The sequence below is a fragment of the Rhinopithecus bieti genome, unplaced genomic scaffold (genome assembly GCF_001698545.2).
Source record: "Rhinopithecus bieti isolate Rb0 unplaced genomic scaffold, ASM169854v2 scaffold_33650, whole genome shotgun sequence".
Taxonomy (NCBI): Eukaryota; Metazoa; Chordata; class Mammalia; order Primates; family Cercopithecidae; genus Rhinopithecus; species Rhinopithecus bieti.
The window spans coordinates 456,966-476,725 of record NW_016814816.1 but is presented as its reverse complement, the minus strand read 5'-3'; the positions used below and the strand labels follow the sequence as shown (position 1 = coordinate 476,725).

The 19,760-nt window shown below is 34.7% G+C and overlaps 1 protein-coding gene across 1 annotated transcript in view; it reads right to left on the bottom strand.

Moving 5' to 3' along the window:
• Nucleotides 1-19,485, bottom strand: part of NDUFAF2 (NADH:ubiquinone oxidoreductase complex assembly factor 2) — a 104,951-nt gene extending 85,466 nt beyond the window's left edge. The window contains 2 exon segments of the mRNA XM_017852391.1: nt 2,225-2,314; nt 19,467-19,485. Coding sequence (XP_017707880.1) covers nt 2,225-2,314; nt 19,467-19,485 — 109 coding nt within the window.
• Nucleotides 19,486-19,760: the final 275 nt, after the last annotated feature.

Genomic DNA, 19,760 nt, shown 5'->3' with positions numbered 1-19,760 from the left:
AGCAATGAGCCTACTGTTTACCCGTGTATGAAGCTATATAACCCAGGCAAATTAACTAATCTTTATAGGCCTTACGTGCTCCATCTATTAAATGGGTGATATGGTTTGGCTCTGTGTCCCTACTCAAATCTCATTTCTAATTGTAATCCCCACGTGTGGAAGGAGGGAGGTGATTAGATCATGAGGGCGGTTTCCCCCATGCTGTTCTTGTGAAGTGAGTGAGTTCTCATGAGATCTGATGGCTTTATAAGTATTTGGAAGTTCTTCCTTCATTATTCTCTCTCCCGCTGCCACGCAAAGAAGGTGCTTGCCTCCCCTTCGCCTTCTGCCATGATTGTAAGTTTCCTGAGGCCTCCCCAGCCATGCAGAACTGTGAGCCAATTAAGCCTTTTTCCTTTATAAATTACCCAGTTTCAGGTATTTCTTTCTTTTTTTTTTTTTTTTTTGAGATGGAGTTTTGCTCTTGTTGCCCAAGCCAGAGTTTAATGGCACAATCTCAGCTCACTGCAACCTCCACCTCTCGGGTTCAAGCAATTCTCCAGCCTCATCCTCCCGAGTAGCTGGGATTACAGGCCTGCGTCACCACGCCTAGCTAATTTTTTGAATTTTTTGTTTTTTTCTGAGATAGAGTCTCGCTCTGTCACCAGGCTGGAGTGCAGTGGCGTGATCTCAGCTCATTGCAACCTCTGCCTCCCGGGTTCAAGTGATTCTCCTGCCTCAGCCTCCCGAGTAGCTGGGACTACAGGCAAGTGCCACCATGCCCAGCTAATTTTTGTATTTTTAGCAGAGACAGGGTTTCACCATGTTGCCCAGGATGGTCTTGATCTCTTGACCTCATGATCCGCCTGCCTTGCCCTCCCAAAGTGCTGGGATTACAGACGTGAGCCACCACACCTGGCCTAATTTTTTTGTATTTTCAGTAGAAATGGGGTTTCACCATATTAGCCAGGCTGGTCTTGAACTCCTGACCTCAGATGATCTTCCCGCTTCAGCCTCCCAAAGTGCTGGGATTACAGGCGTGAGTCACCACTCCCAGCCTCGGGTATTTCTTTATAGCAGTGTGAAAATGGCCTAATACACTGAGTTAATTACAGTGTCTACCTTATGGGGTTTTGTGATGATTAAACACAGTGATGGTAAAGTAATGGCATAATATCAGGCATACAGGTAAATACTTGATATGTGTTAAGTGATATATACAGTATAAGTATTGAGGTTTCAGTTAAGGTTCTTTTAGTTGCACATACCAAAACTAACTCAAGCTAGATTTCATGTATTCAATACATACTGATTAAGTACCTACTAGGTGCCTTACGATGTGCCAGGCACTATGCTAGGAACTGGTAAGCAAAAAAACGGAAATACATAACATGGTTATCAGGTGCCATTTTGAACTCAGTCTTGCAGCTGAACTTCACTCAGAGAGAAACTGAACTGGGAACCAGAAAGCTGTTGGAAAACTAGGAAATATTCTGTCTATGTACTTCTCATTGTGAACTAGCTTCCATTTTCTTCTCAGTAAGCCAGCTTTTTCTGCAATATCACCTCTTCTAAAATCAATTAGCTTTTTTATGCAATAAAACTTTGATGGTAGATTGAAGATGACCACTTACAAGGTACTAAGTTCATATGTTACTGTTAGAGCCACACCGAGAGATCAACTGCTGCTGTTTGCTTCCCTTTGATCTTTTATTTTAATTTCAAAGTCTTAGGAAAGGGATCAAGCACCCATCCTTGTCTTAATAGGAGGTCAGTTAACATAGAGTTATTGTGAGTTGAAAAAATACTCCAAATGATATCTGCAGCAAGTATTATGCATAATTTATAAAAGAAAAAACTAAAAGTTTAAATTACTTTGCAAGTTCATGTGTGTAGCGAGTGCCAGAAACAGGATTCAAATCCTAAGATTGTGCAAGTGCTGGGTCACTACATGAAAGTGAGTGCCTGCTTAAATTTTGCATCTTAGGATTTTGGCTTGCCTCACCTTAGTCCCAGCTCTACTAATGCTTAATAGTTCTTTTTGCTGTACATGCATCTGATTACTAAAATTCGGCACCTTTACAACTTCCAAAGAAATGCAATGTTAAAAAAACAGTTTCAAACATTCAGAGACTAAAACTTTTTTGCAAAGAGCAACAGTATATAATTATATATGCTCTTATTGAGTTTGTATATTGTTATACAATTTACCTCCCAAGAGATTCCACTAAAAGCAGAAACTTACCTTCCCATTCTGTTGGAATATCCCCTATTTCATAGTCTACTTCTTTTTTATTTGCTGCTTCTACAATTCTCTTCTCTCGAATAGTTTGTCCTATAAGACAAAAGTCATTAATACATTTTTAAACGAACCTATGATACAGTAGTTACTACAATTAATCTTTTAATATTGCATAACCCCTTATATGGTTAAAGAATTAAACTAACAGGAAAAAGAGAATAGATTTCATTTTGAATTAGGTATATTACAAAAGGCAAATTCTAAACTACTGCAAAAATTTGTAATTATTTACCACAGCATACAAAAATTAATGGTAGGCCAGCTGCAGTGGCTCACACCTGTAATCCCAGCAATTTGGGAGGCCAAGGCAGGGGGATCGCCTGAGCTCAGGGGTTCGAGATCAACCTGGGCAACATGGTGAAACCCCATCTCTACTAAAATATAAAAAATTAGCCAGGCATGGTGGCGCACACCTGTAGTCCCAGCTACTCTACTCAGGAGGCTAAAGCACGAGAATCGCTTGAGCCCGGGAGGCAGAGGCTTCAGTGAACGGAGATCGCGCCACTACACTCCAGCTTGGGCTACAGAGTGAGACTCCATCTCAAAAAATAAATTAATTAATCTAGATTTAATGTACAGAAAAAGAGCAAAAAAAAATAATAATCCTATAGAGCACTAATGGCCAATAAAAAATATTTTAATAATCAATAGCAAGTTCAATTCCTTCTGACTTACATGGATATCTTACAGGTAGCAACGGCTGCTGCAATCACCCAAGAAAATCAATATTCATGGCTGTTACTAAGTATGTAATGAACCACAAGACCCTGCAACCACCCTCTCCCTAATACACTGGCAAACCCAAGGGAACCAAGCCATGGGTTGAATTCTGTGGCCCATGTTAATCACTGGCTCTTAAGAGAATTTAAAAGAAGAATAACAAAACTGGTCATTGGTTTGGTTATGGCTATGGTAGACTGAAGGTGAGCACTTACAAGCTTCTAAGTTCATATGTTACTGTTAGAGTCACATTGAGAGACCAACTGCTGCTGTTTTGTCTTCCTTTGATCTTTTATCTTAATTTCAAAGTCTATGGTTCTTCAGATAAGAGATAAATATCTGGAGTGGAATAGTAGCAATGCAGAAACATGAAAGCAGAGAGAACAGTAAAATAAAAGTTGGTGAGAATTCAAGAATGTAATGAGAATGCCTATTGCTTATATCTCTCAATAAAAGTTGATTAGTGCATATTTTAAGTTTATACAGAAGGCATAAAACTATTTGTTATTTTCTTCTGTTTTCAGAAAGTCTTCATTATATCTTTCAAAACAGCTTTGTCAATATGGTTGTTTCACATGTTTCTTTCTCATTGAAACTTTGAGCCTGGGGAAACCAGGTAGGCTTTCTACTTCCTACTATTTAACAAGTGTGCCTGCCCACTCTGGGGAATGTGAGCTGAGACAGAGAAGTCATCAGTGAGGAATGATAAAGGGAGCAGCATGGCTTAACAGTGATCGGACCAGCCAGGGAGAGAAATTTGGACCTTACAAAATAGTCCTTTCTCTTACCACTCCTAAGCCAATCTTACACTATGCTAAATATACTGACTTCATAAATCAACCTTGATGCCTACAAATCTCTCTCCTACACTGCCTGAGATTCTATTAACTATAAATTCCTTTAAGTGTGGACAGGAAACTCCTGGAAGTGACTGTACAGGAGAAAGAAAGACATAAAAGGAAAGCCTGAGAAGACTGAATGGCTGGTTTTATTTCTTCCATCTTAGTAATATTAAGTGAAAGGCTGGGAGTTCATAGACAACCCATTAATGGCTAATAAACCTTAAGTATGTGGTCAGGAAGTTCTGCATTTCATTATGAGGTCATTTAATTAGGCTGATTTCATTCTAATGCAGAGGTTCCCCAAGTTCTACAAAGAGGAGTTACCTTTTGCTTATCTTATCCAGTAAATTTACAGTAGGATAAAGGACTGATAGTAAAAGTTGTAGGAACAAGGATTAGGGTACAAGCAGCATACAACAATGACAACTGCATTTCTCTCATAGTAAGGCTCAATATATGTACATGTATTTTTACTAAAACGCTATTTACATTCACATATATAAATACATCATAACAAATTACTAAAAATTTGGCATTTATAATTTAGCATACATTAAAGTATACTTATATGACAGTGTTCAAAATGTGTTAGTCAAATACCTATGTCTTCAAATAGTCCTTATCTAATTACCGAAATGTAAGAATGCCTTTTTGGAGTAACAGTTATAGAGAGGAAAACTATTGTCTAAAATAAAACTGCAAATACATGGGATCCTCAAAGTACATGTGTGGTCTATAAGTTTTTAAATGTACATCAATAAAGTTTAGCACATGGGGAGAGGATAGACAGGTCTATAGTTCTCACTAGCACTACTAAATGCATATATATTACAGGCATATCTGCAACAAAAAAAATAACTTTCTATTCCTACTCTTAGGTCTATCAACTTCATGTAAGGTCTCCCAAGGATTTAAAAAATCAAAAGTTATACCTATTTGTTTGTGTGTATGCATGTGTGTATGGAAACACAGGAAGGGTAATTAATGAGCTAGTTTAATTTCAGGACAATCACTGAATAAACCTTTGTTTAGAAATAGGTGAAATAAAGATTTTTTTTAAAAAGTATACATCTTTAGTAATATAAAATAAAGCTATTAGCTTATTAAATAAATTATTTGTAATCAGATATGTTTATCTCCTCAATAAATTACTGTAAAACTACTCCCTTTTTTTGGAATAAATACTACTTGTTCAATTTTTATGAATTGGGCATGGAATTTATGCCTCCCACTGAGTAAGGAATTATGTACAACTGTACACTTACTTATACTAATATGCTTTCATGCAATATTTGTAAAGACAACTCTATTTATCATAGCAAAAAAATGTCCATCCTAGTGAATAGAGCAAATTTAAGTACCTGATCAAGTGTCAAAATTTTAGGATCTAATTTACATTTAAAAATTTAACTTGGTAACAAGTTAAAGTTACATTTAACTTGGTAACAAAAACATTTAATCCAATATTTGTATAGGTTCAATAAGTCCTAATACAACAAAAATAATTGACATTGGTGGACTCAATGAGTATTATTAATAAAAGAGTACATAGTTGTTTTATTTAATATTAAACAATATTATATTTAATTGAAACACAGATTTGAATTCAGGAAGGTAGTAATGGTCAACAATCTATGGATTTAAAGACTGTAGATATAACAGTATATTTTTCCAAACTTTAAAAACTTTAAAGCTGGTTGCTGTTGAGCTAATTGCCCTAGGAGGATGGCAGATTTCCTATTTCTTTGTTTAGAAATATATGGAGGTCATTTAGTTTTAAAAAAAGAAAGAAAGGAAGGAAGATTAAAAAAAAAAAGGTAAGATCCCGAGGCATATCGTAGATGACAGGGATTTAGGTAAAAGACAGATTTCACCTGTTCTACTGAGCTTCTGGGATAGTGTATGAGCATCCTGGACACAGACACGGGAAGGAGCCTCTAGAGCAGAATCCTAAACTTCAGCCTTTCAAGTACCATCTTTGCAATTTTTGCATACTTTAGAGTACTATATCTTAATATTTTCTTTACAGTAATTTGCATTTTCTTCAATACTCATTTTACCTTACTCTAAAAAATATTCATGTAATCACTGACTTAATGTGCTAGTTGTGTTTTTTGCTAACCCATAAAAATAGATTTAAAAAATTTAAAGGGTTGTCTCTGTGTCATCTAAAATCACCTTATAGACCACACTTGGGAAACCACACTGCAGACCACATTGGTTTGTAGAGACAGGCCCAGCCACACATACGGTGATACAGGGCATAGAAACCAATATAACCAGTAGGAAATTCCTATGGACAGGGAATGGCTATTGAATATCAAAGTCTTGGATTATGTTTACCCTTGATTTAAAAAAATCCTGTAGTTCACAACAATGTTTTGTTAGGTTTGAAGGAAGAAGGGAGAGGTCCTAGATTTCCAGAAAGAGTCAGGGGAAAAAAAAAAAAAAAAAAGCACTAATATTTATGGCATGTTTACCATGTGCCAGACATTGAAGTTTTAGCTCTGCATGAGTAATTTCATTTAAGCTTTACAATGCTATGAGGTACTATTATAACTTCATTTTAATAAACAATTTATATATTTCATTTATAAAGAGATTGAGGCTTAAGAGAACTTAAGACATTTACTTGCTAGCAAACAGAAATCAGGATTTGAACATGGGTCTTTTAACTCCAGATCCTAAACCCTTAACCACTAAGCTATGCTGCCAGACTTTCAGATGACTACAAATGTTACATCTACAAATTGACTACATTTCAGTAGGTAAAATATAAGGGCTAAGCTAAAAGCAAAAGTTACTGCCATTTCTTAAAAGATTAAAAACCACCATTTCTTTCCAAAAAAGAAAACCACTGCCTTTCATTAAGGCATTTCAGAATGCAGAAAACATATCTTAAATCACTTAACTTAATCCTAGTAATGGATTCATTAAAACTTCGCTGAAGAAAATCTGGAAAATACCAAAAAGTAGAAAAAAATAAAAATGACCTGTAAGCATGTGACTCAAAATATCGTTATTAACATGTTATTCTGTTCCCTTCAGTCTATTATAACTAATAGATTATAAATACACAAACACATATACATGTGCACATGTATTTATGAGATTAAAATTGTACCTATATCCTTTTCCCTACCACATGGAAAATATGAAGCTTTTCATGTCATTGTTCCATAACTTAAAAAGGAAAATCAATATTCAGTTTCTGAACTTATTCTGACATTCTGAGGAAAAAGAAATTTCTTGTAAAAGTGTGTTAATAACTTTTTTTTGTTCAACTGTGTTTAAAATGTGAAGATAAAAGTAAAAAAGATTGCCTTGTTAAGCAGAGGCAGTAAAGCAAGTTAAAAAATACTAAAAATGAAAATTTATATCAATTAAAGATATGTATCAGATATGCCATACAAAGGAAGTTGTACAAATTAACTTCAAGATCAGGGAGAAAGAAAGAGGTAAAGTATAGTGATCCATACGTTCTTTATGTTAACATGTAATAGATTTATTAGTGATATTTTAAAACTAATTAATAAACACTTAAAAATTCGCACTTTATGTATTTAAAATAAATTTCATTGTATATATTTAAGGGATATAACATGATGTTCTGGGATATGAATAGACAGTAAAAAGGTTACTAGAGTGAAGCAAATTAAAATATACATCATCTCACAGTTATCCCTTTTTGTGTGTGGCAAGAGCAACTAAAATCTACTCATTTAGCATGAATCCCACACACAGTACAATTTTATTACCAACAGTCCTCATGAACATCAGATCTCTAGATTTGTTCACCTTACATATCTGCTACTCTGTATCCTTTGACATACATCTCCCTACTTCTCCCAGCCACCCCTTCATGTCCCAGGTAACCACTGTTTTGTTGCTGATCTCTGTATACAATCAGCCCTCTGAATCCATGGGTTCTGCATTTGCAGATTCAATCGACCACCACTGAAAATATATGGGGAAAAAAATGATAAAATAACAACACAACAATAAAATACAAATTAAAAAATACAGTATAACAACTATTTACATACCGTTTAGACTATATTTGGTATTATAAGTAATTTAGAGATAATTTAAAGATACAGAAGTATGTGGATAGGTTATATACAAATACTATGCCATGTTATATAAGTGAATTGATCATCCGCAGATTTTTCATAAAAATTTTTTGATCAAAAATTAGTTGGCCGGGCGCGGTGGCTCAAGCCTGTAATCCCAGCACTTTGGGAGGCTGAGACGGGCGGATCACGAGGTCAGGAGATCGAGACCATTCTGGCTAACACGGTGAAACCCCGTCTCTACTAAAAAAAATACAAAAAACTAGCCGGGCGAGGTGGCGGGCGCCTGTAGTCCCAGCTACTCGGGAGGCTGAGGCAGGAGAATGGCCTAAACCCAGGAGGCGGAGCTTGCAGTGAGCTGAGATCCAGCCACTGCACTCCAGCCTGGGCGGCAGAGTTAGACTCCGTCTCAAAAAAAAAAAAAAAAAATTAGTTGACCATACATGTTTAGACTGATTTCTAGGCTCTCTATTTTGTTCCACTGATCTACGTGCCTATTTTTATGCCAGTACCATACTGTTTTGATTATTATAGGTCTGTAATAAAATTTTAGATCAGAAAGTAAGTGTTTATTAATTTTAAATCAAAGTTGCTTCCAAGTCTGTTTTCCTTTCTCAGAATTGTTTTGGCTCTTTGAGGTCTTTTATGGTTCTATACAAACTTTAGGATTGTTTTCCTATATCTGTATAGAATGCCATTGGAATTTTGACAGAGATTATGTTACATATGTATACTGGTTTGGGTACTATGAACATTCTAACAATATTAATTCTTCTGATCCATGAGCATGGGATATCCTTCCATTTATCTGTGTTTCCTTTAATTTCTCTCATCAATGTTTTATAGTTTTTGGTGTACAGATTTTTCACTTCCTTGCTTAAATTTATTCCATAGTATCTTATGTTATTTAATGCTGTCATAAATGGGATGGTTTCTGGATATCTTTTTCAGTTAGGTTGTGTATTAAAATGCTAATTTTTGTATGTTGATTTTTTGTATGCTAATTTTGTATCCTGTAACTTAGCTGAATTCATTTATTCTAACGGGTTTTTTATTTTGCTAAAATCTTTAAAATTTTTTTATTTATAGGATCATGTTTTCTACAAATACAGATAATTCTGCCTCTTTTCTGATTTGGATGGCTTTTACTGATTGATCTTGCTAGTACTTCTAGTACTACGCTGAATAGAAGTGGTAAAAGTGTGTGTCCTTGCCTTGCACCAGATCTTAGTGGAAACATTTTCAGTTTTTCCCCATGGATTATGTTAACTGTGTGTTTTAATAAATGGCTTTTATTACATTGAGAAACTTCCCTTCTATAACTAAACTGTTGAGAATTTTATCAAGAAAAAATATCAGACTTTGTTGAAAGCTTTTTCTGCAGTAATTCAGATGATCATGTAGTTTTTATCTTTCATTCTGTTGATGTGATGTGTCACATTGATTTGTGTATGTTAAACCAGTCTTGCATGCCAGCAATCTCCCCGCTTGGTCCTGGTGTATATACTTTTGATGTGTTGTTGGATTTTGTTTGCTAATATTTTATTGAAGATTTTTGCACCAATGTTCATCAGAAAGATTGGCCTGTAGTTCTTTTGATATCTTTGTCTGGCTTAGGTATCAAGGTAATGCTGACCTCATAAAATATGTTTAGAAGTATTCTCTGTAGCTCTATTTTTCAGAGGAGTTTAAGAAGTATTGGTATTTACTGTATTCAGCTGTAAAGTCATTTGGTGTTTGGCTTTTCTTTGTTGGGAGGTTTTCTATTACTTCTTTAATGTCTTTATTAGTTATTGGTCTATTCATGCTTTCTATTTCTTCCTGACTAAATCTTGGTAGGTCGTATTTTTCTAGTAATTCATCCATTTCCTCTAGGTTATCCAATTTGATGGTACATACTTGTATATAATAGTCCTGTATGACCTTTTTATTTCTGAGGCATCTGTTATAATTTCATCACATTCATTTTTTATTTTGTTTGAATTTTTTTTCTTAGACTGGTTAAGGGTTTGTAAATTTTGTTTTTCAAAAAACCAACTCTTTGTTTTATTGATTCTTTCTATGTTTTTTTCTTTTGTTCCCTATTTGATTTATTTCTGTTCTTAATTTTATTATTTCCTTCCTTCTGCTTATTTGGGGTTTAGTTTGTTCTTTTTCTGGTTCCTTGAGGTGTAATGTTAGACTACTTATTTGAAATCTTTCTTCTTTTTAACATAGGCATTAATTGCTATAATGTCCCTCTTAGAAATGCATTTGCTGCATCCCATGTTTTGGTATGCTGTGCTGCCACTGCCATTTGTCTCAAGACATTTAAGAAATTTCTCTTTTGATTTATTCTTTGACCCACTGGTCATTCAGGAACAAATTTTTAAATTTCCACATATTTGTTAATTTTCCAAGGTTCCTCCTGCTACTGATTTATAGTTTCATATAACAGTAGTTTGAAACAATACTAGATATATGGTCAATCTTCTTTTGTGGCCTAACACAGGGTCTGTCCTAAAGAATGTTCTATGCATGTGTGCTACAGCAAAATGTGTATTCTGTTGTTGTTGGATGCAAAGTTCTGAATATGTCTGTTAGTTCCAATTGGTCAAAAGTGCAATTCAAGTCCAGTATTTCCTTATGAATTCTCTGTCTGATTACCCATTTTTGAATGCGGGATACTAAAGTCTGCTACTATTGTAGTATTGCTATCTATTTCTCCCTTCATGTTCATTAATATTTGCTTAATGTATTTAGGTGCTCCAATGTTGGGTACATATAGATTTACAATGGTTATGTCCTCTTCATCAATTGACCCTTTTATCATTAACTAATGACCTTCTTTGTTTCTTGCAATAGTTTTTCACTTGAAGTCTATTTTATTATATGTAAGTATAGCCACGCTTGTTTTCTTTTGATTACCATTAAATGGAATATCTTCTTCCATTCTTTTACTTTCAGCTTATGTGTGTCCTTAAAGCTGTTGTAGGTCTCTTGTAGGCAACATATAGTTGGATCTTGTTTTTCTTTTTAACTCCATCTAACCATTCTATCACTTTTGATTGGAAAATTTAATCCATTTACATTCAAGTTCATTACTGATAAATAAGTACTTACTACTGTCATTTTGCTATTTGTTTTCTGGTTGTTTTGCAGTTCCTTTGTTCTTTTCTTCCTCTTTTTGCCTATCTTTATGATTTCACAATTTTCTGTAGCTGAGCTTTGATTCATTTCTCTTTATCATTCATGTATCTGCTGGAGTTTTTTGTTTTGTGGTCAGAATGAAGCTTAAATAACATATTTCATAGTTATAATCTACTATTTTAAGCTGATAATTACTCAACATCTGATGCATACAAAAACACTGGACTTTTACCCTCCCCACCAATTTACATTTTTGATACCACAGTCTACATCGTTTTGTATTTTGTATTCCTTAACAACTTATTGTAGTTTTAATTATTTCTGATAGTTTTGACTTTTTTTTTTTTTTTTTTTTTTTTTTTTGAGACAGGGTCTTGTTCTATCACCCAGACTCCTGGCTGGAGTGCAGTGGCATGAACATGGCTAACTGCAGACTCAACCTCCCTGGCTCAAGTGATCCTCCTGCCTCAGCCTCCAGAGTAGCTGGGATTACCCAGCTAAGGTGTTTTTTTTTTTTTTTATTACTTTTTTGAAGATACATGATCTTACCATGTCGTCCAGGCTGATCCCAAACTCCTGGACTCAAGCAATCCTCCCATTTAGCCTCCCAAACTGCTGAGATTTCACGCATGAGCCACCATGCCTAACCTAGTTTTGACTTTTAACCTTTATACTAGAGATTAGTATGATTTACACACTACCTTTACAGTACTAAAGTATTCTGGATTTACTATTTGCTTCTATCAGTGGTTTTTATACTTTCACATGTTTTCATGATAGTAATTATCATCCTTTTGTTTCTGCCTGAAGAATTCCCTTAAGTGTGTCTTGTAAGGAAGGACTAGCAGTAATGGATTCCCTTGGCTTTTGCTTCTCTGTAAAAGACTGTTTCTCTTTCATTTCTGAAGAACAGCTTTGTTGAGTATAGTATTCTTAACTGTCAGTTTATTTCTTTGGATATATCTTTGAATATATCTTTCCAGTATCTCTTGGCCTGCAAGGTTTCTGCTGAGAAATCTGCTGACAGTCTAATGGAGATTCCTTAATATGTGACTTGAGGCTTTTTTCTTGCTTCTTTTACAATTCTGTTTTTGACTTTTGATAGTTTGATTATAATGTGCTTCAAAGAGGATCTCTTTGGGTTCAATCTATTTGGGGAGCTCTGAGCTTCATGGATCTGGATATCTGTATCTCTCCCAAGACTTGACAAGTTTTCTGCGATTACTTCATTAAATAAGCTTTTTGTCCCCTTCTCTGTCTCTTCTCCTCTAAGTGCATTCTCCCATTGTGTATTTTTTTTTTTTTCTTAATGGTGTCTCATAAGTCTTATAGGCAGTCTTCACTCTTTTTCATTCTTTTTTCTTTTTTCCTCTGAGTCATTACAACAGACCTATCTTCAGATTCACAGATATCTTTCTCCTGCTTGATTGATCTAGCCTGCTGTTGGAACCCACAATTGTATCTTTAATTTCATTGGTTGAATTCTTCAGCTCCAAGATTTCTGTTTTGTTCATTTTTATGATATCTATCTATACTGAATTTCTCATTCAGATCATAAACTGTTTTCTGTCTTCACTGAATTGCCTATTTGCCCTGTCTTGTTTCTTAATGACTTTCCTCAGGTTCATTATTTTGAATTTCTTTTAGATAATTAGTAAACTTCAATTTCTTTGGGGTCAGTTACTGAAGAATTATTTTGTTTCTGTAGTGGTGTCATATTTCCTTGCTTTTCCATGTTTCTTGTGTATCTGTGTTGATATCTACACATCTGCTGGTACAGTCACCTTTTCCAAACTTTACAGAGTGGTTTCTGTAGGTGAAGACTTTCACATGTAGATGGGACCAAGGATGCCACCAGATAAGTAGAATATGGTGGCTCTGATTCTATGTCACCACAGTGATGTGATGCCATGCAGCATCTTCAGCAGTGACCAATGTTGGCAATAACTTCAGGTGCCTCCATGGTCTAGGCTTCAGGAATTTGTGCTACTGACTGCAGCAGTGTAGGTTATTAGGGCACAGGTTTTAGGAATCCTCTCATTCTTGTTATCCTCACAGTGGTGAGTCTTAGCTTAGGGGATCTCTCTCAGTGTCAGATCTGACATGGCTCACAGGCAGAAAAGGCAGCACTGGGATCCAGAGCACAGATACTCAGAGTATCTGGAGAGTTGGGTTCCTCAGCTCAAGGTCTTTCAAAACTACTGTAGCACCTGGGATCTGAGGTATAGGTTCATTCTCAAAGGCACAAGTGAATGCAATTTTCTCACTAACCCGTGGTCTACTGCTTTGAGGCACACTAGCATCTTGGGCCCAAGGGGCTGAGATATAGCTATGGTTCTGACCCTTTAGTTTTATTATAAAAAATATCAATACATATTCCATAAACAAAGTTCCCTCAATAATTATGAGGAGTCTAAAGGAATTCTGAAACCAAAATGTCTGAGCACTATATATACCACTGGAAAAAATAAAACAAAACAGGAATTTATAAAGCCATAGCACTAAACAATATAGATAAATAGATGAATACATAAAAATGGGAGAGATAAAAGGGCTCCTGCTTACCATGATGATGAATAGCAAATGTGGAACACGTACCAGAGTTGGAAAATCATCATTTTCTAACTATCATGACTAATTCTGGTAAAAATTACTAATGGAAAGGGATTGTTTTTATTTAGGTTTCCCTTTCTTCTGCATATAGTGTTCTTACACATCTGAAAGCTGCACAAGATATTATTTAAAGGATGGTTAGAAATAAGACTTCTAATATTACTCCTTACAAACACTGCCCTCCTAGAGTTTCAGTGACCCTGTAGGTGAGTATGACTCTTGAAGGTGTCTGTGGAAGGAGACACCAAAGGCATCTCTCCTTTCCTGGGTCACTATTCCTTTCCTAATCCATTCACACAGGCCAGGAGAGATATTTGGGCAGCCTTTAATCTTTACATTTCAGAATTTCAGAGGTCATAAAATAAGACATTGGAGGAGGGATTTTCTTCCACTAGTACCAGATCAAAGGTAGAGGGCTATAGAGCTGTAATCCACAAGCATATGTAATCCTTGGTAGTAGTTTTCAACCAGTTGTCTACTTCTAGCCTGATATTTTACATTGATGGGGTAGCATGAGGAGAGATGAGTGGAATTTGGAGGTGACTTCAGGGTTGAAAGAGAGGTTCGGCTGAGTGAGGTGACACACTTCTGAGATAGTTGTTCCCTTGTATATAAGCAAGCTTCAGGATTTTGATGCCTGACAGGAGCACCTGGGTTGGAGGAATGGTGATTAAATAGGTAGGACAACCAGAATAAGATCCTTATAGTCTGACTGATGTCTTTCCTTTTATAGCAGTGGCAGCAAACAGTACAACCAGGTGATAATTCTAAATCAGTTTGCTGACTAGTGGTGATGTATAAGAGACTGAATTCTGCATACAAAAGGAGGTTTAGAAGTATCAGTGCATAACGTATGAAAGTGAGAACTACTGAAAGCCAAGCACCACACTACATATATTAGGTTTGTGGGCTTTCAAACTTTGTTATTCTGAACCATTGCAAATAAAATGAACATAAATTAAGAGCACTAAAATAGGAATTCTTATACTGAAAGCCATTTTTACATATGACTTAAAGCTCAATTTGACCAAAGTTACTCAGATGCAGCATCTATTTATTAAGAGCTTGCTGTTCACCAAGCAGTGTTTAGGTTCCTTTCATGTTTTATCTTTTATCTTTAAAACAATGTTCTATGGATGAGAAAAAAACAAAAGGCATATGGTAGTTAACTTATCCAAATGTTCACAGCTGATTAAAGTAGTATAGCTAGCATTTGAACCTAAGCATTTCTATGACTCCAAGCATAAGCTCTTTCTATTTAAGATTTTAAAATTAGCATTTATAAAGCTTGCATATAGTATTATTACAGATACCCAATGAAAAACTAACATCTTATTCATGACTATCATAAGCTATTATACCTCACAGTAATTAAAGGAGGCATTCCAGCTTAAAAATATGATGATTCTATAATCTGACATGTCCTACATATACTTATGTGAACATGGAAGACTATCTCCACAGATAATATTTTTAAAGCAATTATAGAAGTCTTATAGATAAACTTTCAGAATTTTTAAGACTTCCAACTAGTTCAATGGATTACCTAAAATCTTATTAGCTTCCTCATATTTACAAGTGCCCTATAAGGAATCTCAAATTGTTCTATCACAGAAAATCCAACATTACATCAAAATGCTTGCTTATTCTGAAATGCTTTACATAATATGATTTAGCCCTTCAGATCTGGAAAGATAAAAGGTCTTAAACTACACCCAGAAAGATGGCAGAACAATTCCAAGTAACCTATTTCCTATATTAGTGAAAATGTCTTGTGGCAAGTTTATAGCACACCAATACTCTGTTGAAACTGGACTTCATTAATGAATTTTTTTAAAGTCACAAATAACATTTCAATCTGAAAATACATAAGAATATCATAATTTTAAAAAAAGGTTAACCTATTGTAAATGTGTGTTTGTGCTTTGCACAAGGACAATAAACTCTTATTGACTGTTAATTTTTAAAAGTTCCATGACAGCATTATATTCAAACAAAACTTTAAAGTTCTAAAAACATCTGTAATTCAGCCAACAAATATACACTGAATAGTCTATTGCATTAATCTAAGAAGATTTATAATTAAAAGTTAAGTAGGTTTTCTGATTATATTCCCAAATCAAACATCTAAGTCTTAGAAATGCCTTTACTTTATTTACTTCCTTTCCATTTACTGTGGAAATCATACATCAAAACTGTTTTAAAACAAAGAAATAACACTTGAATATTATGTTGAAAATCATTTATTTTCCAAACTGAAAGGAATTTTGATCTGCTGAAAAGCACAGTTACAATTACACCTGATCTACTCTCCAAAAGAAGGTAACCATTCAAACAAAAAATATAAATGATGAATGCTTGACTATTTAGTACATGTAATAATGTGCTATGAAGAGCTGAAAGAAGCAGCCATTTCAGGTTTTGATTGATGTGTAGGAATCAACTTTTCAAAGTACTTCATTCACTTAATAAATTCTATATTTTTTATAAAGCTAAATTGTCTCCAATGTATGAAGTATATTCATAACTGAAAATGTGAACATTTAACAAAATGTCAGAAAAATGAATATTAGGTGATTCTGCTATGAATATATCTAAATTATAACATGAGTTAACATGTCTTAAATACACACAAAAAGGAAGGAAAAAAGGCGGGTATGAAACTCTTTTTAGCTAAATTAAATAGGCTTTAAGACATTATACAAGAATTTCAAGTTTTAACAAAACTGTTTTACAATAAGAGGACATTTATGAATGTGATTGGAAATCTTATTTTATAGTGACTCAAGCAAACAAATTCCAATCTAGTACACCCTTGATATAAAAAAATATATAAAAAGGATATTTTCTTTCAAAATTAGTAAATATTCATAGTGTGGTATAAAATAATGTAATCAAGTATTTAATTTTCACTTTGAAAATCTAATTTGAACACCTGGGGTTTTCAGTATACAGGTAAAAGACAAATGGAAGGAAATCATTAAAATTAATGCAAATATTACTAGAATTTAGAGAATTATAAAATTATAGTATGTGTAAAGCTTGGGCCAAGCCCAAACTTTATTTTCAGATTTGAAATGTAGCAGATACAGTTGATTATGTGATTGATTTCTAGACCCAAATGGTTTCATAGAAATCAAGTACTTGGTCATTAATCACAGACCATAAAAGAGTCAAAGACCGTACTGTTATCTACTGTTACTGATTCACAGAATATGTGGCAGTTTTAAATATGAATAATTCAATAAAAATAAATAGAGTGCATTTTGTGGTACATTCGCTCTCAATTTAAAAAAATTATATTTATTAATCCATGAAATTACTAATACCCTTCATTAATCTATTTAATTTAGCCACCAGGCACCACTGATCATTAATAAATAGAAACATATTCTGATATAGAAGGAGACCACATAATCATCTGATGAAATGCGATAGTTATCAAGTTAACAGGAACTACACTAGTATTTGTGAACCAGATCCCCAAGTTCAAAAATTGGGTTTAGTTGGTAAAAGGCTGGGGTGCCAATAATTTTCAAACTTTTGTCTTTAAAAATATCTTCTTTAGAGGTTCAATTTACAAAATTGTTCAAGCAGAGCCTTTCTGGTTGAGGGAGGGGTCCAGAGAACCACCCACCTTTTCTCCCCTCCCCTTACATGTAGTTACCTCCTCACACTCCTAGGATTCTAAAAAGTCCTGTGCAAATCACCCGTTCAGACCAAGTATTGTACTTCTGAGCTTCCCCAGTCCATCTATGAATATATATATTCATTTACTAAACAAAATCAAGATCTTGCCAATGGGCAGAAAGACCACCATACATTTACTTCTTTCCCTATACTATTCTTCATTTAGTTAGTCAAGCAATCTTTCACAAACTACTGAGTAACTGGGAGTAAGATAATGTAGGATTTTCCCTACAGTCCTGTTCTCCAAGAACATGTAAAGCCTACTTCAGCTGTGAATCTATGATTTAAAGCTGGAACTTGATTTAAGGCTTGCTTCCAGTGTTCAGAAAGGATGAGTTGAGTGAGAAGTCATTTTCTCACCTTGGAATAAGAAGTGCTTAGGAAAAGACAAAGTCTGAATAGCAAGAGGGAAAAACAACTCTCCAATTCACTTGTCATCAAGGAAGCAGGCCTTCACTGGAGAGGCATTTTTATACTTTTGAGTTCCCAAAACTGCAGGCTGCTTTAAAGGAGAATATTTAGGTAGTCTGAGGCCAATTACCAGCAGTAAAAGGAAAGACAGGATAGAACATTTCAGCAAGAAAAAATTTTATATAGCACCATATATATACACACACCTACACGTATATATACATATATATACATGTATATATACATACATATATAGATATACATATGTGTGTGTGTGTGTGTGTGTGTGTGTACATATATCTTTTTTTTTTTGACACAGAGTCTCATTCTGTTGCCCAGGCTGGAGTGCAATGGTGTGATCTCAGCTCACTGCAATCTTGGCCTCCTGGGTTCAAGCGATTCTTATGCCTCAGTCTCCTAAGTAGCTGGGGATTATAGGCACATGCCACCATGCCCAGCTAATTTTTGTATTTTTAGTAGAGACAGGGTTTCACTATGTTGGCCAGGTTGGTTTTGAACTGCCAATGTCAGGTGATCTGCCCGCTTCCGCCTCCCAAAGTGCTGAGATTACAGGTGTGGGCCACCGTGCCAGGCCATAGCATCATATGATTTTAGTCATCAGTTTAAACTCTTCCTATGACAAACTTTACCCTGGCTAATAAGTAACAAAATTGGATGACATGAATTTTACCTTTGTTCTCTATTTTAGTTTGCTGGTAGAAAGATATGCTAATAAGCTGTGATTGCACCAAAAGGCAGGCTGTAGGAGCATGAAAAAGAAAAGTTGATTCCATTTTGCTTGTGAAGGCTGCAAAATCTTGCTATTTTACCTACTTATTCATTATTTCTCAATGATGCTCAAAAAAGATAAACACTACAGTCACTAAGAGTAAGATTTGCAACATGGCATTACTTTAAGATGGGAGTCTCCAAAAATAGAGTACATATAAAAGTGGAGCCTGCCTCTCTACTCAAGGATGTACTGGTAGCCCATGCCCGGATATTTACCTACAAAAGAATAAAATAATTGGAGTTGAACAATTCTTTATTCTTAGTAGCAAATGACAAAGCTTAACATTTTTTCCCTATTTCTTGCTACTTTCCTATAAGCTTCCAGATTCTGAAGATCATGTAATTTAGGCTAATTTAGCAATGTATCAATAATATTATGTTAATTTGGCTTAATGTTATCTGACTCATTTACATGAGCAGAATTATATTTATTGAGCAACAATTAAGTATATGTTATTAGACACTTTATTTTTATTTTCTTGTTTAATTCTCACAACTATCTTCACTTTTATAATTGAGGAGACTAAAGCTTAAAGAAAACCGAATGGATGAGGAAAGGTGTGTCTTGAATTACTTTTAATTTTTACATGGAAATTTAAGAAAATGTACTAATCACCTCTTATACTACAAAAACAGTGTCCACATATACTCAGGTTCACGCTGCCTCTCTTTTTTTATTTCTGCCTCCTTTTCACCACTCATTTACAACCACTTCGCATATACTTTCCACATCTTCCCTTTGCTTTGTGCTGCAGAACAACTTAACTATTCTGTGACAATAGCACCACTTATTGGCTGGCAAAGGTATTGGAATAATCTGAAATCAGTATCTGCTTTCTTACCTTTAGACAGATAATGCATAATTTGGGCTGTCTTTTTATTCTGCCTTTTTTATTTCAGCTGATTCACACTCACCTGAAAAGCATTTTCGCATGTATACGTACATCTCCTTTTTTATCTTTCATATCACCTTTCAAAAACCTGTAGAGTTACTTTACCTCTTGATTTCACTGCTAATCAATGTTTGCTAAGACGAAGCAATGAAGATGAATTGTGAATTAAAAGCAATTGGTGAATTATTCTGAAAACTGAACTACAATTTACAACGCAGTTTCTATTTTAAAATGTGTTGAATCTAAACAAGCTACATACATGGAACTTACAGGATTCAACTGACTTGTAAGTTGGGAAACTTGCCATATTATTAAA